Here is a 22893-nt window from a genome sequence, read left to right as displayed (position 1 = left end):
TTCACATAACAGCAACGACAGAGTAAAATCTCTTTGTAAAGCTGAAATGTCTATCTTATATATGTCCAATTTTGTGGTTTGAGTGTTTACCTCTGCATACAATTTGATTACTTTAGGGACTCTGAATGCTCATAATACAAAAATAATCAGACATGTGGTATGCATGCTATAGAATAGTTTGACTTTAGTTATAGAAAAACGAGCAATTGGAAGAAAACGCAATCATTTAAACCTTGTGTAAATTATGCATGTGTTTGAATTGGTAAAATCCTGTATACTTTTACAAAAATATTATTAATAAAGAATGAATAACATATATTATTAAGATATCCCTGCATCTGTAAGGAGTATGCAGTCTGGTGTTCTTTATTCTGTGCAAGTGCATGCCACATTTTTTAGAGTCTAGATAGACTCTCTCTTGCTGCATATGAAGATGTGTGGACATACAGTACAGTATGTACATTCTCTATTGGACTTAATGATCAACAGTGATGCTATAAGAAACAAGAATGATTAAAAATTGTGCGTGACTATCACCAACCATCGGTAAATTCATATTCATTCTGCATGTTAACCTCTTCAACTAAAAAATACCTGGTTGGATCCTTTTGGTATCAACTATTTTTGTTCTTTAATGTTGAAAAAGTACAAAAATCAAAAGGAATTAGTCTGCAGAGACACACACTGTTACCACGGTAAAATTAACAATGCTTCAAGGCCCCCTGGCCCCTTGGTCAGGTTTAATTATAGTGCACATCCCATGGGGTTTATCTAGTCCCTGTAAGTACCTTCAGGTCTGCAATCAGCCTTTCATCAGTTCTCCTGCACTTCCTGTGTATGAAACGCTCTGTGGAACGCAGAGAGCTCACACAGAGCACACCTCCCATGTGTTTCAAGAATGCTGGCAAACCTGACCAATCAATCCCCAAACACAGCACCAGTGTAACATAAATACATTATAATGAACAGAATTGAATTAAGAAGAAATAGCCGTGTTAGTCCAGTTGCAATAGTGAAGAGTAAATGAGTACTTCACTATTAGGTGATACTTTTTTTTATCACCTAATACTGAAGTACTAATGAATAGAATGAAACATCTTCTGAGACAATCTGACTAGAACTTACATGCATTTTACTGTACATACATATAGTTTTACATCATTTGTGCTATTTTAGCTAGTGTATCCCTCCTATAAGTTCCAGGTGGGAGGATAGTAGTTGCAATAAAGGATACTTTGGAAAATAAATTACTGTCATGTTCCTCATTAGGAAACCAACAGTGTTTAAATTGTATGTTATATGTTAGTTGTATAAAGTAGGATGAGTGCTGTGCTTTCAGTTTAGATGTTCTGGATGATTACTGTATATTTACATTAGTGTTCAGGTGAAGACTACAGCTTGAGTGGGGTTAACTCATCTGACTGTGGCCGGATTGCAACCACTGTAAGGTACATCCCCGGTAAGGTAAGTCCTGGTACAGTCCTTGTGTTTATTAGTAGCGCTGCTGCAGAAGTTTCATTTGATTCATTATACTCTATGTATCTATGTTACACTGATGCTGTGTTCAGGGTTCGATTGCTCAGGTCTGATTGCAGACCTGAAGGCACTTACAGGGACTAGATAAACCCCCTGGGACTATGGTTAAACCTGACTAAGGGGCCAGGGGGCCTTGAAATGTTGTTCATTTTACCGTGGTAACAGTGTGTATCTCTGCAGACTAATCCCTCTTGATTTTTTTTATATGTTTCTGTACATTAAAGAAAAAATCTAGTTGGTACCAAAAGGAACACGTGAGTGTGTTTTTCTCTATTCTTTTTAAATTACTCAGTGCTGATCCCCAACCAGGTATGTTGTTATTACACGCGGCGCAGGATCATAGCACCTGTTGATGTTGCTAGACCACAAACCAGTGAGTGCAAGTTCTACCATTTTTTTTAATGTTTTTTTTTCATCATTACCTTTTCAACTGCAGGCACCGCTGGGGAAATCTGTCTAGAAAACAAACACACACACACAAAAAAGCATTAGACACTAGATCTGAGTGATGGAAGATAGAGACGTGCCTGCATCTGGCACCAGGACCGGCTATCCACATGTCCATATTTTTGTCCCTCCCTTCTATATCCTATTTCACGAAAAAAAGTGCCATTAAAAAAAGGAATCCACCGTTACAATGTGGTGGGGGCGGGGGGGGGTAAACATGGAGATGCATGTATGAGGTATTGATCAGCATCGGATTCTGTTGGCTAGTGGCTGCAGGGAGTCTGGAGAGAGACGGCGCTGTCCATGGTGCTGCAGAGCACAGCAAAACCCCGCCTCGGTCTGCAGACTGACAGTGGCAGGCGTCACGCGAGCCCTCCCCTCCTCTCCCCAGCCCCTCCCTGCTTTACTCCTGGAGATAGGAGCACAAGCCTAAAGCTGCTGAAAAGGAACAAGCACTCGCCTCATCCTAAAGACCTAGGCAATTTTCTTTGACCGACACATACTTAAGACCTATTACAAGCTACGGGGAAAACCGACGCAGGTAAAGACCGATCTTAGTTTTTTTTATAAGGGCTACACAAAAAAAAGTGGAAGATACATCTGTGTGTGTTGTGTGTGTATGTGTGTATGTGGGTGCCAGTGATGCACAGGGCTGGGTGCATGCAGCATTTTGAATAATGTAGGTACAGCTAATGGCAAAAGAGATGAGATGATGGAGCATAGGTAGCAAGTTGGAGCGTTGGATGCGGTGATTTATTATTTACCGTAGTGAAAAAAACATGAATATTGACGGTTTTAAGCACCGTGCATCTGTGAATGTTGTCTATGCGACGGCATAAAAACAACCACAAAAAAATATGATTTGGGAGGGGTAGGTGGATTAAATGAATGTGGAATGTGTTGCATCTCTAGTGATCTATAAAGCTGCATTTATCATTTCCCTGATCATAGTATATGTTTTGAGGGGAGAGGAAGAAGAAAAAGAAAAATGTAACTGCAGACACGGTCCTGTAGGTAACAAATCGATCATTCTGGCAGGGATGAATCTTGATTCAAAGAAATACGATGAAATGAGAGAAAAGATTTATGATGCCCATCCCCGGCTTTTAAATGGAAGTGCAGATCTCCTGGCTGCACCGTGGCTCTTATTCTGTGTGTTTCATTTCATCCTGTAATTTGTGGTTTCTTCAGGTCTTTCCCACACATAGAGAAGTCTATACAATAAGGAGTCCCCCAAAGAATTGTAAATGCCTATCGACGTGTCGTTTATGTGAATGTATTGTTGCGAGGCATTCTTCTGACTCCTTATCTCAGCCTATTGGGGGTGTAGATATGGCATGTGCCACTAAAATTATGGGGTCTTTTTTCTCACTATCTCAAACAGCTAAAGGTAGGATCAATCCACATTTCATTCACAATGGCAATATTTATTTTCTAGTGGTCATACACACACGTACAGTGTATTTATATCTATATCTTGCTCTATAATACATATATACACACACACACACACACACATATACACACACATATACACACACACACACACACACACATACACACACACACATGCATGATTCATGTTGCTGCATTTATATGCATTAACTTAACCATTAATTGAGGGGGATGATTTATACACCACGATTTATAATGTTTCAGTTCTGTTGATGAATTCCATATGAAACTGCAATGGTGGTGCTTTTTTTTGCAATGCTGGTGCTGTTGTGAAGGGTGCCTGTTTGCTGGATAAAGATTGGTAGTGCAAATAGGGCTGGGCTCCCTCCTTGTGTTTAAGGTAGGGAGCCAGTCTGTGATGCCAGTTCTCTGCTTGATGGAGGAAGTTTGACTAGTAGCATCCTCGGGGTGTGTGGGTTTAGGTGACTCCTGTTAAGGATCATCCCGCACTAGTAAGAGCTTTCTTCGTGAAGCAGTAGCGCGATGCAGTGCAATAAATTACAGCTAGTTTCTGCTTGTAAAAAAAAGGTGTTAATTAGACGTTGAGCTGCCGTGTCTAGGTTATAAATTAGAAGGACAAAATGCATGCAAGGACTTGCAATGGCAGCTTAATATGTTCAACTCCTTGTTTAGCACGTTGCTTCTCCCTCTTGTACTGTGTGGTTAAAGGGGACTGTATTTCTAACCCATCGGTGCAAAAGGGGTTAGTAAATGTGACCCAGTTTTGCTCACCCGCGCTCACATGAATCCAGAGCAGAAGCAGCAGATGTGCTATTGATGGGTGGGTGCTTATTTACATGTGGATTTACGTCCAAATCCTGGAACATAGAAATTAAAGTGAAAGATGTGACAGCTGCATTTATGTTTGGTATTCTCCTCTCTGGGCTAAGTGACGCTCATGAAAGGCTTTATAGAGAACCGATCGTTGGGGTGTCCCCTTAATGATGAGTGAACGATTAGCAAATACGGCCTCCTCCTACAGAGGATGAAACACCTGATGTGAGATGAGCGAGATGTGGGGGATGTTAAGAGCGCATGAGCCAAATCCGATTCCTTTTAGCTGTAACTGCAATCGTTGCAATGCTAAGGGAAAGCAGGCGAGGTGGCGAAGGAAAGCATACAGTATGTGATATTCTGATTACATATTTTCAGTATTCATTCATATTCTATCTCACCTCTTGAAAATAAAATGGTGAGAGACTGAAACATCTCAGCTTGCAGTCACCTGCTGGGATTGTCCTTTACCTCATCATGTTTCCAAACACATTGGAAATGACTGATAACTTTGTATGGATTTCTTCGTAGTGTTTGCGATATACTGTACAGTTGAAAAATGGATAAAGTGCTGATGGGAAAATATTATTATTATTATCATTATTATTATTATTATTATTATGCATATGCCCTGTACTTAGCGCAAACATGCAGTATGTCTGCACATAATGAAAATTATTTTGTGCTACAGTATAAATGACCTGATACAACTAAAAATAGAAAAGGATGCTTTTTTTCATACATGTTATGTACTGTGCTGCTTATTAATATTGTAATTATTTTCAGATTGATTGGTCATATTTGACCGAATGTGAAGGGGATCTCATTATTATTGTGGACAGGAAAGAAGAGGAGCTGTTACAATTTTCATGTCAAAAAGCTGCTTCTGTTTGACAGTGCATCATCTTCTGCCTGACTTGGAGAGAAGAAGCTCAGGAAACCATGAGTGATGATTCATGTCATCTTTTGTAGTGCCATGGCATCTTGTCCATGATCCACTCTTAGTATCTGTCTTAAATGGAATTTTAGTTGGCTCACAGAAGAGAAAAAAAAGTGTATACTCCGCGTGTGGATAATATAGAAAATCCATCCAAATTTGGATGTTCAAACTGTACTGCATTGTGTTATTGTTGGTTAGTTGGAAACCCACTATGCTTGCTACCATGGGACATTAACGCACCATTTTCTTTTTGCCAACTAGTTTGTAGTCAAACATAGCAATCAGTGGATCTCTTATTTTTTTTCAATAGTTTAACCACCATAATAGGGGATTATACTGTTTTGGATAGAAACACAATATAGGCAATCTGGAAGATCTACGCAATTTAAAGGACCCTCAAGACATTAAGTCATTAACTATGGCTAGTGTTCTTAAGCAAGGGGGCCTCATTATTTGGATGGCCTTAATCCTTGGATGCATGGTGGACATGGGCTGTGGTCTGGAGTTCCCTGGAACAGAAGGCCAATGGACTCGCTTCCCTAAGTGGAACGCTTGTTGCGAGAGTGAAATGAGTTTTAACATGAAGACCAAAAGGTCGAGTGGACTTGTTATTTACTTTGATGATGAGGGTTTCTGTGACTTCTTGGAGCTGATTCTATATGAAGGCCGGCTGAAGCTGAGCTTTTCCATCTTTTGTGCTGAGCCTGCCTCTCTCCTGACAGATCTTGCTGTTAATGACAACAATTGGCACTCTGTAGTCATCAAGAGAAACTTCAAGAACACCACTTTGATTCTAGACAAAGAAAGTAAGTGGGTTGAGGTGAAATCAAAACGGAGAGACATGACCGTGTTCAGCAGCCTTTTTATAGGTGGGATCCCCCCAGACCTACGCACGTCTACCTTAAAATTAACATTTCCAGCAGTGAAAGACCACAATCCTTTTCAAGGCTGGATAAGGGACGTCCGAGTTAATTTCACAGACTCCTCTCCTGTGTCTAGCAATGATATCAAGATGGAGGATGACACAAACCCTTGTGCCAAAGACAAAGTGTGTCTGAATGGCGGAATATGCTCGGTTGTGAATGAAGAAGCTATGTGTGACTGTTCCCAGACTGGTTTTCAGGGAAAAGACTGCAGTGAAGGTAAGGGTATATTCCCTCTTGTCCTTCTAAATGTTAGAACATGAGGTTTGCTTTTAAGACAAAATGAGCCAAGGACACCTGCATGTTTGTAGATATTTTCTTTTAGCCATCTTACCCCTGTCCAGACATTGGCTATTGTCATCTGTCCCTTCTAAATCTTTTCTACCAAAAAAGACTTTGAAGAGGAGTGTCTTCTATTTCTACATTTATATTGCACACGGACAAAAAGGTCTAGTTGAAGTAAAGAAAAAAAAAACTGGTGTACTACTTACATATTCTCAAATATAATGGTCACAATGAATAATACAGGGAGCCACACCAAATAGGGAGATAGGACATCTTCAGTCATTTAAGTTGTCAGTAAAACATGAAGAGAACTCCCAGCACACCAAACCTATTGTGAGAAATAACTACATATATGTTCACAAAACATTAATTTCAGGATATCAACTTTGTATTCCATTCATTTTCTACAAATTTAAGCACTTTTAATAATCTGTTTTTATCATTGTACAGACAAAACATACCGCTTCAAAACTACAATAATACTCCATGGCAAAAGTATTGAATCATTGGATTAAAACGTACCTTTTATTAGCTCACCATATTATTTTTGTCTCCTAGGAACATGCAAAGCTGCCGTCCATTTTATGTGGTTCAAAATATAAAAATGTGAGAACATTGTTCTCACTATGCTCACGTTCTGGTTGCTTGCATCCTTGTGAAATCCTGCCATACAGTAGTTTCCCACAAGAGATAGAGCTTATATGAATTTATATTTGCAAATTAATATTAAATATACACGTCTCATTAAATATGGCTACTGTTGTGAATTTTCTCAGAGCTTCCTATCCGGTACAAATTAAAATCTAGTAGTTATACAACAAAATAAACGGGTGTTTATAATTATATTTATTATTAAAATATTGTGTTTAATGCCCAGGTTGAAGCCTGTCTGTGTGAGAGGTGCCAGCAAACACACTGCAAAGTAATGCATTGCTTCAATGCTCTCAGTGACAGGTTGATATGATCTCTTCTGCATTTACATTTGCAATTGTAATAATACTGTAGGTTTAGACTAGCGTGCTGATTTTTGTGAAACATTTTTTAAAGATGACATATTGTAGCTTTTGTTTCACCTGTTCATTTAAGTGATCTTAGTCCTGCAGAACTCATATACAGTATTACTCCACTATATGTGTAGTGAAGGTCAAGGACTGTATTTGCACTTAATAGATTTTTGTATGCTTTTTGCATTTCACATACAGTACAGTATGTGATTGTATAGAATAATTTCAGACATGCAACATGACGTAATGTCATGAAATGCTAAATAGATTAAATGAGCAAGTATACCTTGCTAATAGGAAGACAGAAGGCATAATGGTAGTCATAGTAATGGCATGCTAATTTGATACTTCAACGTGTCACCAACATTCACTAAAACAACTACTGTACATACTAAGTACTACAACAACATACGTTGCATATACTGGGTGTGGTTGAAATGAATGATATGTAAATATGCAGCATCTATATATGCAAACTGCCTAAGCTAAATAATTTTCAAATATTAAATACATAGAATGCCACCATTTTCAGTTATTAATCAATTAATAGAACTAAAGCATAAATATTTTTTTTCCCAAAACATTGCTCGTGGATAATATCTAAAAGTAATAACAACTCTTATTTATTAGTAAAACAACTCTCTTTTATATAGAATCTGAACCATTTAAGTGAAGTGTTATACATACATTTCTATGTTTACTATAAAATTTATGTGTACTCTAACCATTCATGTTATTAAAATATTTAACTGTATTTGGAAATATCCCTTTTTTATGAACGCCAATAACTGTACAGTTGTTTTGTGAGGACATGGATGATAAATACATGTGATTAGAATCATTCAAATTAGCTTGTGTTTTCATAAGTTAATTCTGGACCAGAAGAAGAAACATACAATATAAACTATTTAAACTGAATTTATTACAAAAATCACAATAGTTTTGTTGCGCTTTATACAGTATATCAGAAATTGCTAATAAATATAGTGAAAATCCCCAAATAGTATATAAGGATTGAGTACTCCAGTATTCAGAAAATTGCAAAAGTGTATTTGTGATTCCAGTAGATAAAATACCAGTTACTAAAGAAACATTTGACAATGATAAATATATACCCATCATAAATACAAAACCCGTTCAGATAGGCTCAACGTTTTGGGCCTATGCCCTTTGTCAACACTTTTGAAAAAACGGTTTCTTACAGTTGTTGGTGCAGTTCACTTCATGTTTTTTTCAAAGATGGCACTGGTGGTCATCCAATAGGAAGCCCCGTCATCCATTGCAGCTTCCTATTGGCCCAAGCTTTTACAGCCATTTTGTTTCCTCATTACAGAGATTGCGGCTTGCCAACAAAGACTACGTTTCGGTGGATCCAGTGGGTTCCCCGTAAATGTAAATAGCTCAGTTTAACTCTGGGGGGCCCCTAATTCAAACACAGTTTTTATTTCTTGTAAAAAGAGTGGCTGTGATTTTTGCATTAAACCATGATACTGCCAATCTCATAGCGTTTGTGTGAAAATTGCCTTTAACTAGAATGGCAGTTTTCCCGCAATCATGCAACATAAGGCCCTTTCAGTAACTTTTGACTGTTTTACTGCTACAGTTCTATAGGAATCGTTAGAGATGGTTTTCCCAAACAACATTATATAACGAGCTGTTTCAAGTTATTCATTTAAGTCAATTTTTTGTTTGTTTGTGAGTCCCCAAAATTCAGCCACATCTGCGTGCCCAATATTGAATGCATATGTAGTAATGTAGATATGCAAATATGTGAAATAGGCACTCACAGGTTTTTAAAATGGTTTGATTTTTGTTAAAGGATCGATGTTTTGGTCCTCTCATGGACCTTTATCAAGAGGAGTGAATGAGAGAAATTATCCTAATATAAGACAAAAAACGCCCTCCTCCTGACAGATTATTGAATGCATACAGGATTTTATTGATACTTTAGGTCTGCTCCAGTTTCACAATAATCCCACATTGAGTGATTAAATTTCTGTTGCCATGCATTGAACATTTGATCACATCATGTATTCCAGATACCAACTTGTGATTAACCATGCCAAGTTATATTTTGCTTTTTTATTGGAGCACTATATTTATAATAACATAGATAACAAATTCTACTGATCTCTTTAAAAGACCACTGATTTAAACTTGTATACTTGTATTCAATTTACACAGGCAGTGTTATTTGTTAGGGTCTTTAGGACAGACCTACTAAAAGTTTGTGTTATTAATTTTAACACGCCTAGGTGTTCAACAATTGTAGTCCAAAGCAGTCATTTGGGCCGTTATCGGACGACAACTTCCATTGAAGTCAATAAGAGTTTTCATCCAATAAAGTCAAGATTAGCAACTTCAAACTATATTGAATTACTTCCTAAGTGCAGCAGGGATCTCAAACCCATTCCATGTTTTCGACTTTGGAACTAATGGTGTCTAATGTACATTTAATAGAGTTTAATATAAATTAGTTTCTGCGTTGAGAAAAAAAACAGTCTGTTTTTAAATATGGTCATGATTTGTTTCCCATTTCTCTCTATTTTTATTTTGTTTTACTGTTGAGATAGACAATATGTATAGGCAGGTATATTGTGCTTGGTTTAGAGGATACATTTTTTTAAACCTTGGGAGATGATTATTGTGGCCTAGTAAAGTCCTTCTGCATGTCATATATTTAGCCTTGAAATAATATTCTGAACATGTCTGTTCCTCTTCTGAGCCAATTTTTCTTAACTGACAGCATAGTGGCTTATCTTGTCTCAGAAAAAAATGGATTGTCTCTTCTTTTTCAAGATCGGATGCAATGCTTGTTCATAAATCAGTCATCAGGGATTTTAGCTGAAATGGTGTGCTGAATCCCAGTCCCCCATAGGAGACTGAGTGCATCACCTCAACCAGGCTAAGGAGCAAGAGCCAAACCATTAATCTGGCTTGGTTTGCTAGCTTAAGTAAAAAGCACTATACTTAAAACCTAATGGATATGGTTTACACAAGCAGTTTTGTATATCAGAGGAAAATGTTTTCCAGGCTTCATAATATACTAGAAAAGTTTAAGTGGGCTTATTAAATTAATATTGTTCTTTACTCTAATCAGAAGAAATAATAGCAACTTGAAATATTAATCAATGAGCAGATATTATAGCAATGACAAAACAACTATATTTGAAAAGCAAGCAGCATTCTACAGTACAGTATGTGTATGTCAATATTTTTTTTTGCTATCATATGACTCGTTATACAAATGTATCAAAACCATTTCCAGACCTTTATTTTGTGATTTCTTTCTACATTAAAACACTTTTTTTAAAAAGTGAGAAGATACGGAAAATAGGGGAGGGAGAAGCTGCATTAATGGAAAACAATGATATAGGGCAGTATGACATACAGTACTGTATGATGTGTCAAAAAGGAACCAATGTACAAAGTAGGTACAAAGGTGCAGAGTCTCCTATTGATTGACTAAGTGACTTGACTAAACCGTTTCCTCTCATAGCAGTGACAAACATTTTAGATGGGTGCAGAAGAGAGACCCGGTGCATTCAATGTTTACATATCCCATCGCCTCTTTTTAATTGCTCCTTTACACTTGCTGTAAGTTGATGCAGTAGGCACATTTTTACTTTTACCTATAACCCTTTCAGCAATAAATACAATTCTGAGAAATCTTGTTGATGACAATGAGTCCAGAGATACAAAGAATGTGAGATCAACAAAACAGTTGTGTGTGTGTGAAGGATGTAACACTTACAGAGAAAGTGTACACTATGACAATGAAAAAGAATGCATGTGGCTGGAGAAACAGTAAGAGAAAAACGTACTGTAGGGCTGACAACCAAATAATAATATTTATGACATGATTGCAAACAAAGAATGTAATAAGGATTGTGACTTTGGGGCAGCGACTGTATGTAGAGTATTATTCAGAAAAAACGAGAGAACATGTGTGTGTTTGGGGTTGTGTGGCAACAGAGAAAGTGTTAGATTGGGAGTGTTGCAGTGAAAGAGAATAATGTGTGATAATGCAGCTATATTGATGATATGTGGTGGAGTGAATCTGCAGGCAGAGGGGAAAAGACAATTTCTCTAGAGACGAAGTAGTTGTTGGATAGAGATGATATCTTTATTGGATAGCTAATGTTTACAGATTAAATCTTTTAAGACCACTCATGTCTCTATCTCCAAGCATATATTACAAAAGAGGCTCATGTTCCTTATATTTAAAAGAGCGAACAATGGAATAAATCAATTTCAGCTTCACTTGTATTACATACAGTACTTGAAAAAGGACCTGAGCGGTCCTGAAAGCGTTCATCTACTATACACACATTGGCAAAAGAATGCATACAAGCATTTGGAGTCTTTTCTCATGAATCATACAACTGTTGTATATAACAGATTTCTTTTAGTGACACATCATAGGGTAAAAGGAAAAAAAAAAGAAATATAAAAACTGAACATTGGGAACTCATTAATTATTCCCTGTATATTGTTAAGAGTGGACCTCAGAAGAGGGAAGCCTAGAATAGTGTTGGAATTATTCTTGTTTTACAGGTTCTATGGTCATTCATAAAACCATATTTTCTTTTTGAATATCAAATACTTTAGTGTAAAGACATAATTGAATTCTATCAGGAAAATAACCTGTAAAAGTTTGAAAATAGTGACTCACATTTTGTTTACATTTTAATTTAACAGAATCTGAAGGTAATAAACCTACTTTAAAATATGTATCAAGTGGTATGATCTTAGTTTCTGGCATTTTTTATAGGTTATGCAGACATTTATTAGCCAATATACCAAAAGGATGCAGGTTGTTAAAGATTTATGTTTACTGCACTGAACTGAAATTTGTACTATGGGACTACCTCATATAAAATGAATAAGAATCTTCCCATATTTGTTAGTGTATTAGGAGAATAAGGTGTCCTATTAGGCAGAAAAAACACAGAGGAGCTATCCTGGGAGATCTGAGAAAGATGTCACTGGGTATGGAGCAGGTGCAGAAGGAAGATCGCACATTATGTTTGCAGGGTGACACTTGCATGTCCTCCTGCTTACATTATTAGCCATTCACTTGCATGTGAAGTGACAATCCCAGTAGCAAATAGATCAAATGTTTTCTGTTCACTATACCTCTGCGGAATTGCAAGCCCTCTTTTATTACACAGACACACACACACACAGAGTCACACACACACAGTCACACATACACACACACACGGAATTCGCAGTTAGTATAAATATAGAAGTGCATATAGCCAAGACCGGGGAGGTGTGCCGAGCAAACACGTTCTATGTCAATCTTCTTTGCATTTTGTCACTGAAATTGTGTTTTGATTTTTAATTAAAAACATCACCATCACAAATACAATTTCTGTGACAAAACAGTAATAAAAGACAAAGAAGTTTCACTTAAAATGTGTGTGCTCAGTACACACACCCTTTTTTATTTTTTCATAATTCTCAATGACCACAAATTATACTCACTTTTGCAGATTAACTAACAGCCTATATATAAAGTGTGTGTGGTGGCAAACTGCTAAAAATGGTGAACTGCCTGGGTGCAACTGTAAGAAAATAAAGGATGAAAGAAAATGGTAGCAGGCATTCCAAGACTTTAGAAAAAAAAGAGTTAATTAGAAAAGGTCAATGTTTCGGCTCTCCAAGGGGAAAGAGGCTCTCATAAGGAGCCTCTCCATCGGAGAGCCGAAACATTGACCTTTTGTTGTTAACGTCAATGCTTTTGAAAAAAAATATTAGAAGTGCCTGCTACCATTTTCATACATGTGTGTGTGTGTGTGTGTGTGTATGTATGTCTTTATTTATATAGCACCATTAATGTACATAGCACTTGTGTGTCAAGAGGCTTTAGGGACAACCCAGAAGGGTGTACTGTACTTGGGATCTGCAGGACTCTGCAGCTGTGAACAAGGTTAGGCTAAGGCCCCGCTCCCAGAGTCAGCGCGCCCGCACTGCATACAGGCGGGGCGCTGACATACACAGACCGCGATATGCGGTCTGTAGGGAGCGGGAGCCGGAGCGGGAGGTGGGCGGGAGTGGGAGGCTTGAGCGGGAGGGGGGGCGTGGCTTAAGCAGAGGGACCTGCTACTCTCCCCCCCCCCCCCCCTCCACGGCTTGGGCTGCTGATTTAAGGTAAGTAAAGCAACACACACACACACATACACACAGAAAGGCACACACACACGCAGGTACTCATACACACACACACACACACACACACACACACACACACACACACACACAGACAGAGGCAGGCACTCACGCACTCAGGCACACACATACACACAGACAGGTACGCATGCACTCAGACACACACACAGACAGGCACTCAGACACACACACAGACAGGCACTCACGCTGCTTTCACTCCACACTCCTCCACTCCACACTCCTCCCCGCTCCCCGAAGCCTCTCCTCCTCCCGAAGCCTCCCCTCCCCATTGGCTTACAGCCACACCACGTGACGTGTCAACGCTAGGGATCAATATTCTCTTGTATCCCATAGCGGCTGACGCGCCACAGCGTGTAGTAAGCTGTGCAGCCAGGGGGGACTGGGAACGGCTTGGCAGGATTCCCCTGCTGTTGGGGAACTTGCGTGTGGCCGCCTGGGCCGCCGGGCGTACCGGGTCCCAGGCCTTAGCAAGGAGGAAGTCAAGCTGCACAGAGGATTTGCCTGGCACAGGAGATGGACTTCCTCAGGGTTCTAAAGTAAGAACAATTTAGTCTGCCTTTGTTGCACTGCCTGTTATTCAGCTATCCATGAGTTTTATTTAACCAGTAAGCGGGGTAACCACCTGGGATAGTTATGCACCTGGGATAGTTAGGGGCAAGATGTGCACTGTACAGTTAGTTCTCAGAGAAGGGCTAGCATTTTCATTTTATTGTTGCTTTGTTTTATGCCTTTAAGAATAATCCTTTAACAGATTCTTATGCTTCCTGCCTTTAATGTGAGAGCAAAGATTCTGGAACGTGGTCGAGTTGTCAATATATATATATGTATATATATATATATATATATTGTGACAAACGGCTTACTCCGGGGCTCCGCCGTCTGTCCGGGACTGTTAGAACACGGTCTTTTAGGGTAGGTTAAATGATGAGACGTCACGTACTGTTCCTTTAAACAGGCTATGCCTGGTTTATTCAGTCCCAGGCACTGAGACTGCCACAGTTTAAACAGAAAACAAAGCCAAACAAAAAGCTGCTCGTCTGAGCAATAACTTAAACTTAGATGTCCCTGACTCAGAGTTGGAAGTGGCTTGTCCACTTCCACCAACAAAATAAGTACCTTTGCAGTCTTTAGACAAACTAACAGAATGAATGAAGCGATTTGGGAAAGAGGCTTTCTCACCCCTCTGCAGTTCAGCAGCCTTCCAGGCTCTTGGGCGGGGCCCAGAGGAAACAGGAAACAGGTCTTATATACCTGAACTCTAATCAGCATGACAGGTGACAGAAAACAGGCAGCAGACAAACTGTGGAATGGAGTGCCTGTACCACGAGGCTGCCCTGTTCAGCTTAGACAGGACAGAAACTGTTCAGTATCCTGGGAGCCCTGTATATGGAGTTTATTACCAACCCCTGGTTTCTGTCACATATCCTCCCCCCCAGCTCAGACCTCGAGGGGTGAGCGACCATGGATATTAGGGAGTGCATCCTTGACAACCCGTCGGCATTGCCATGTTTGTGCCCCGACCTGTGTTCCACAGAAAATTTAAAGGGCTGTAGGCTTAGGAACCACCTGGTCACCCTAGCGTTCTTCTCCCTATTTTGACACATCCAGGTAAGGGGTGCATGATCTGTGACCAATCGGAACTTTCTCCCCAACAGATAATACTTGAGTGTCTCTACAGCCCACTTTATTGCGAGACACTCTTTCTCGACTATGGAGTAATTTTTCTCCTGGGGATTTAGTTTCCTACTTAAATAAAGGATGGGGTGCTCCTCCCCTTGAGACTCCTGGGAGAGTACCGCCCCCAGCCCTACCTCAGATGCGTCGGTTTGGACTACGAACTCTTTGGAGAAGTCAGGTGTGACCAACACTGGTTGGGCACAGAGAGCTTCTTTCAGGCTTCTAAAGGCCTGTTCGGCTTCGGGGGACCACTTTACCATTAGCGGTCCTCTTGCTTTTGTGAGGTCGGTTAGTGGGGTTGCCTTAGTTGCAAAATTGGGAATAAACCTCCTATAGTAGCCAATTAACCCCAAAAAGGTCCTTACTTGTTTTTTTGTGACTGGCCTTGGCCAATTTTGTATCGCCTCTACTTTGAGTGTTTGTGGTTTGAGTAACCCTCTACCAATAGAATACCCCAGATACTTGGCCTCCTCCAGACCAATAGTGCATTTAGCGGGGTTAGCAGTTAGTCCAGCAGACCGAACTGCGTCGAGCACAGCTTGGACCTTTGGAAGGTGGGACTGCCAATCTTCACTATGGATTACCACATCATCCAGGTAGGCGGCAGCGTACCGAACATGTGGTTTTAAAATTTTATCCATCATTCTTTGGAATGTGGCGGGAGCTCCATGTAAGCCAAAAGGCAGCACCTTATATTGAAAGAGGCCGTCTGGGGTTGAGAAGGCTGTTTTTTCTTTTGCCCTTTCTGTGAGGGGAACCTGCCAGTACCCTTTTGTTAGGTCTAGGGTTGTGAGATATCGGGCTTTGCCCAGTCTCTCTACAAGTTCATCCACCCTGGGCATAGGATAAGTATCAAATTTTGACACCGCGTTTAGTTTCCGGTAGTCATTACAAAACCTTGTTGTACCGTCTGGCTTTGGGACTAAAACTATAGGGCTGTTCCACCCACTTTGGGATTCCTCAATTACGCCTAGTTTTAGCATTTTTTTAACCTCTAAACTTATAGCCTCTCTCTTGGCCTCTGGGATTCGGTACGGTTTAAGGTTAACTCGGACCCCCGGTTCAGAGACTATGTCATGTTTAATTACGTTAGTTTTACCTGGCTGTGTAGAGAAGATTTCTTTGTTCCTTCTCACTAAACTCTGGACCTCTCGTTTCTGATGCACGGACAGTGTTTCAGCTATGCTAACCTCTGGGTCAGTTTCTTGATTCTCTGACGGACCTGGGGGTACTAGGGTTAACAAGACCTCTCTATCTTTCCAGGGCTTGAGTAGGTTTATATGGTAAATTTGCTCAGGTTTCCTCCTACCTGGCTGCCTTACCCTATAATTTACTTCTCCCACTCTTTCCAAGACCTCATATGGCCCATGCCATTTAGCAAGGAATTTACTCTCCACGGTGGGAACCAGAACTAGTACCCTATCACCTGGAAAAAAAATTCTGACCCTAGCACCCTTATTATACGTATTCCTTTGTGCTTCTTGAGCTTTCTCCATGTGTTCCCTCACTATGGGTAGGACTGCAGCAATGCGGTCCTGCATTTGGGCAACATGCTCTATTACACTTCTGTAAGGGGTAACCTCGTGTTCCCAAGTTTCTTTGGCTATATCCAGTAAGCCCCTTGGATGTCGGCCATACAATAGTTCAAACGGGGAGAAGCCTGTGGATGACTGGGGAACTTCCCTAATGGCAAATAACAGGTATGGTAACAAACAGTCCCAGTTTTTCCCATCCTTATCGACCGCCCGGCGTAACATGCTCTTTAAGGTTTTATTGAACCTTTCCACTAAACCATCTGTTTGTGGATGATAGACTGAGGTTCTGAGATGCTTGATTTTTAGGAGTTTACATAGCTCTTTTGTTACTTGGGACATAAATGGTGTTCCCTGGTCAGATAAGATCTCTTTAGGAATTCCGACCCGGGAAAACAGAAGTACTAACTCTTTTGCTATGTTTTTAGCAGAGGTGCTACGTAGGGGAACTGCCTCCGGATATCGGGTAGCATAATCTAATATTACCAATATATGCTGATGTCCCCTAGCAGACTTTATTAGGGGTCCTACTAGATCCATAGCAATCCGGTCAAATGGTACCTCTATTATGGGAAGGGGTACCAATGGGCTGCGGTATGCTTTGAACGGGGCGGTGATCTGACATTCTGGGCATGAGGAACAATAGTTTGTAATTTCTGCCAGAACCCCAGGCCAATAAAAGCTTCGGAGAACCTTTTCTTTTGTCTTTTCCACCCCTAGGTGTCCCCCCAATGGATGACTATGTGCGAGGTGTAATACTACGTTACGGAATGTCCGTGGTACCAACAATTGTTTAGTTGTAACTGATTTTCTTTTATCAACCCGATATACTAGGTCGTTCTCTACCTCGAAGTAGGGGTAAGCAAGTGACCTATCTGGTTGGCCATGAGTACTATTCTGGTCCCGTATATTTCCCCTTGCTACCGCTAATGTGGGGTCCTCCCACTGGGCCTTCTTAAAACTCCCAGGACTGACCTCTAGGTCAGCGAGGGTCTTATCCTGTACTGGGGTGGTAAGTGCCTGATCAACATCTTGATTTGGGGTATTCCCTACCAAAGTAGTGATGGGGAAGGGAATTTCACAGCACTCCTCCTTTTCCCCCTTCTTATTTGGGCCCTCGTCAACCTCCATTTCTGAAAAAGGGAAAGGATTTGTTTCTTCTAACACTTCGTTATGGTCTGCTATTGAACTCTGGGCGCTATTCTGAGCTGGGGACCACATTTTTAGAAAATGGGGAAAGTCGGTCCCTATTAACACATCATGTGCCAGTTTGGGTACAACACCCACCTTGAAATCTAAAGAACCAAATTCTGTTTCAAAAAAAACATCAACAGTGGAATATTCATGATTATCCCCATGTATACAACAAATTGCCACTCTTTGTGAACTGTTTACCTGTTTCTTCTTAATGGGCAATAGGTATTCGGACACTAGTGTGACCATACTCCCAGAGTCAAGAAGTGCCCGAACCCTCTTACCATTAACCTTTACAAATGCCCACAGATGGTTATTCAAGGGGTCCTCTGGGCTAGGGCCCATACATTGGGACAACAGCGAATAAGGTTCCACGCTGTTGCATTGCATGGGCTCATCATTTAGTGGGCAGATTTTTGCTGTGTGGCCCCTCTCATGACAATTTACACATTTAGGTACATAGTCTGTGTCCCACTTAGAGCCTTTTCCCGGCTCCCCATGTTGGCTATTGCCCTTAGTGTGCGAACCACTGTTGCTGGAGCGGCGTGAAGGTGGTCGCCGCTCTGCAGCGCCCCTTAACCCCGGTACCCTTTTACCGTCTCTGGAAGAGTCCTGGAACCTCGGATAGTGGGGTTGCTCCACGACTGTGGGTTGCGGGTGCTCTTCTGCTGCACTGTACCTTTCTACAAGGGCCACAAGCTCATCCGCATTGTGGGGGTCACTCCGACTGACCCAACGGCGTAAGGCAGAGGGAAGTTTCCTCAAGAACTGGTCCATGACCAACCGTTCCACGATGTGGCTTGCTGAGTTGATCTCGGGTTGTAGCCACTTCCGGGCGAGGTGGATGAGGTCATACATCTGGCTTCGGGTGGCTTTATCCATCGTGAAGGACCATGCGTGAAACCTTTGGGCACGAACAGCCGTGGTTACGCCGAGGCGGGCGAGGATCTCGAACTTCAATTTTGCATAGACGTTAGCTTCGGCTGGCTCTAGATCAAAGTAAGCCTTCTGGGGTTCGCCGCTTAGGAAGGGTGCGATTAGACCAGCCCACTCAGCTTCTGGCCATCCCTCTCTCTGTGCCGTGCGTTCAAACGTGAGAAGATAGGCTTCCACATCATCCGAGGGTCCCATCTTCTGAAGGTAGTGGCTTGCCCTGGTCATTTTCGGAACTGGGGCTGCCTCTGCCAGTGGAAGGTTACTGATAGTCCCCCTCAGGATCTCGAGTTCCTGCTGTAAGCCCTGAGCGAACCGCTTTTGCTCCTCTCTCAGCAGGCGGTTTGTCTCTTGCTGGTTTGCATTAGTCTCTTGCTGGGCTATTAACAGCTGTCGCTGGGTTTCACTCGCCTGTTGCTGGGCTTCATTCGCGTCTTTCTGGACAGCGACATTGCGTACCAGCGCACTCACCACGTCTTCCATCTTGTTTGGAGAGAGAGAAAAAAAAAACCTTCTTTTTTTTTTTTTTTTTTAAAGTTCTTTAACCCCCAGACCTTTCAGTGTTCTGCCCGCATTCTCCACCATATGTGACAAACGGCTTACTCCGGGGCTCCGCCGTCTGTCCGGGACTGTTAGAACACGGTCTTTTAGGGTAGGTTAAATGATGAGACGTCACGTACTGTTCCTTTAAACAGGCTATGCCTGGTTTATTCAGTCCCAGGCACTGAGACTGCCACAGTTTAAACAGAAAACAAAGCCAAACAAAAAGCTGCTCGTCTGAGCAATAACTTAAACTTAGATGTCCCTGACTCAGAGTTGGAAGTGGCTTGTCCACTTCCACCAACAAAATAAGTACCTTTGCAGTCTTTAGACAAACTAACAGAATGAATGAAGCGATTTGGGAAAGAGGCTTTCTCACCCCTCTGCAGTTCAGCAGCCTTCCAGGCTCTTGGGCGGGGCCCAGAGGAAACAGGAAACAGGTCTTATATACCTGAACTCTAATCAGCATGACAGGTGACAGAAAACAGGCAGCAGACAAACTGTGGAATGGAGTGCCTGTACCACGAGGCTGCCCTGTTCAGCTTAGACAGGACAGAAACTGTTCAGTATCCTGGGAGCCCTGTATATGGAGTTTATTACCAACCCCTGGTTTCTGTCACAATATATATATATATATATATATATATATATATATATATATGTATAACGAAAAGAAGACAGCGCGGCTTCCATAGCATAATACTGTATTTTAATAATAATAATAATAATATGTGCTGATAGATCACGGACACTTACAATATGCAAAGTAAATAAAGGCAGTAGTTAAAAGTCTATAACATCACCCGTTGGAGCCTCCGTTGGTAGATATCGTGTGCTAGGTCCAACAAACTCCTGCTGTGGATACCAGGAAGGTGCGCGCGCACTCAGTCTCCTCCTGGTAATCAAATCCCGCGAGAGTTGGCAACCATTGATACCACTGGATGCGGACACAGCAGACAAGCTCCCTGCACTGATCCTCCAGAACACTACCTCCCCCTCCCCTCCTTTTTCCCCTTCCCCCTTGTCCTTGTTTTGTGTTATCTGTTGTTTTGTCCTTAGTAGCACCAATACTCACCTATTAATCAGTGTTTCCATCTGGTTAAACAACAATATTATATTTGTAATTATATGTCTGTCTGGTTTCCTAGTTAGCGCAGCAGTTTTTTCTTCCCTTTTCTTATATGTGTGTGTGTGTGTGTGTGTGTGTGTGTGTGTGTGTGTGTGTGTGTGTGTGTGTGTGTGTGTGTGTGTGTGTGTGTGTGTGTGTGTGTGTGTGTGTGTGTGTGTAGAGGTATCTGTACCGTGTTAACCGAGCTTAATAATAAAAAATGAATAGATGATACCGTTCTATGGCTAATTTGGCTTTTATTTGTGCGAGCTTTCGGGATACACTGATCTCTTCTTCCTGTGGTGTAACACCGCCGGAAAAAGAGATCAGCGTATCTCGAAAGCTCGCACAAATAAAAGCATTTCGTTAGCCACAGAACGGTGTCGTCTATTCGTTTTTGATTATATATGTATATATATATAAATAAAAAATAAATATATATATATATATATATATATATATATATATATATATATATATATATATATACATACACACACACACACAATACACGCACACATGCAAATACATATTTGTATAAAGAAAGATGGAGCTTAGAATACTAGAATAGCATATGGTTAGAACACGTTGCAATCAATATAGATGCAATAAAGACTGTAAGCGAGGAAAAAAGATAAAACAGCGAGTGTAAATTTGAAAGAAATTAAAATAATAGTAAACAGTAATATTCTCATAAACTATCCCTAAATGTTGCCTGACGTTTGTAGACTACCCCTGAGTCCTCATTAGTTAAATCACATTTTTTTTAAAAGTCTGTGTTGTGAAAAAAAGAGAAAAGAAAGAAATATATAGTGTCATACATGCAACGGTATCCCTGAAGAGGACAGAATTGGAAATGCATTGGGTTGAGTTTCTGAATGAGAGGGATCATCTCCAACGTCAGGCTGTGAAAGTGGAGAAGAGTATGCGGAAGGCAGAGGAGAAACTGAATACAAACACAAACAACTTAGAGTCATAAACTCCATACTTAAAGGCATTATATACACTTTTGTATGCTACCCGTGAGTGCACTGTTTTTAAACCTTATATTAAAAAAAAGAGACATATTGAGCTATATAAGTTTTATTCTTCATGTCCTGCGAAAATTGTGATATGAAGATGATGGTACTGTAGCATATAAAAAGACCTGCTTATAACTCCTTGGTATGCTACAAACAAGAAAAGTACATTCGAGTACAAGTCTCACCACAGGGATTTCATTTTATACATTTATACGAATATACTACACAATATATATTTCTTTCGTGTTCCAATTTAAAAAATTTGGCGTCATAAATTTTTTGAAAGATGATATATATTTTTAGAATATCTTTGTACTGTGCTCATAAAAAAAATGTAAATTTGCTGTATTGCTGTATTGCAGTATGTCTAATGAAAAACTAAGCAATTACATAGTGTAATTTTTAAAAAGTAATGCATTTTTGCAATTTGCTAAATGCCAATGCCTATTTTTATCCAAATCACAATTTCCATATTTCCATATCTCTAGCTAAAAATTCAAAATATCACAGAGAATATATTTTTATGAAGTGCATTAGGAATTATAGTTTTTCAACCTTTTCATTTAAATGTATATTTATATATCCTAAATAATAAAAGACCTTTCCATTGCAAATTCTAGCACATTTTCAATACATTTCTCAGATTTTGCACTTTGCGGAACTTCTATTTGAAAAATAAAAATAAAATTTTAAAAAGAAAATCCATAAATTAATGTGTATTTATATGGGGAAAAAAGTTATAGAAGCAGTCCCTACTGATTTGTTTTACATTTTATTTTTTACTTTAGGAGATTTACTCTTGCTCTTTCCAAAGCAGTTTTTATCTGATGTTTTGGTCAGAAGACATAGGAGTCTGAAATATTAGGTGTCAGGAAAATTAAATGAAGATCTCCCCAAAGCTCATTACAGTCTAAAGATTGCCACTATAACCTCAGATGCTAGAGATTTGAGAAAATCCTGTTTTTTTCAACACTAAAAAAACATTTAAAAAAAGAGCAGAATATGCTTAGAGGGTAAGACACTTACATTATATGAGCTAAACGCATATAGAGGTAGCACAGAGACATGATATAATAACCGCTAAAAGTATTCAGGAACTATAATATAAACTCAACAGCATGTCCAACAGGAAGACATCATCCTTATTAAAGTGTTATAAGAAAACCTGGATATGTACATCAATAAAACAAATTTATTACAAATTACATATAAGGATACCAAATATATATATATAACAAAAAAACACACAGTGGCGCCAATAGATATAACAATAATAAAATATAATAGAACTATAAAAGTCCTGTTGTAATTAAAAAGAAAACATA

At 40.0% G+C, this 22893-nt stretch overlaps 1 protein-coding gene across 43 annotated transcripts in view; it reads left to right on the top strand.

Annotated features, from left to right (window-relative positions):
• The first annotated feature begins 2365 nt into the window (after positions 1-2365).
• The window catches only part of NRXN1 (neurexin 1), a 1413358-nt gene continuing 1392830 nt past the window's right edge, over positions 2366-22893 (top strand). For 42 of the 43 annotated variants that reach the window (XM_075595923.1, XM_075595877.1, XM_075595924.1 and 39 more), the window contains exons 1-2: positions 2366-2524; positions 4999-6294. In XM_075595923.1, coding sequence (XP_075452038.1) covers positions 5571-6294 — 724 coding nt within the window. In that variant the 5' untranslated portion in view covers positions 2366-2524; positions 4999-5570. Of the gene's footprint in view, positions 2525-4450; positions 4561-4998; positions 6295-22893 lie in introns of those variants that run through there. The other variant, XM_075595872.1, reaches the window with a different exon arrangement.

This window comes from Ascaphus truei, chromosome 4 (genome assembly GCF_040206685.1).
Source record: "Ascaphus truei isolate aAscTru1 chromosome 4, aAscTru1.hap1, whole genome shotgun sequence".
Taxonomy (NCBI): domain Eukaryota; kingdom Metazoa; phylum Chordata; class Amphibia; order Anura; family Ascaphidae; genus Ascaphus; species Ascaphus truei.
Note: the sequence above shows the minus strand (reverse complement) of the source record. Positions and strands in the feature narration are given on the sequence as shown.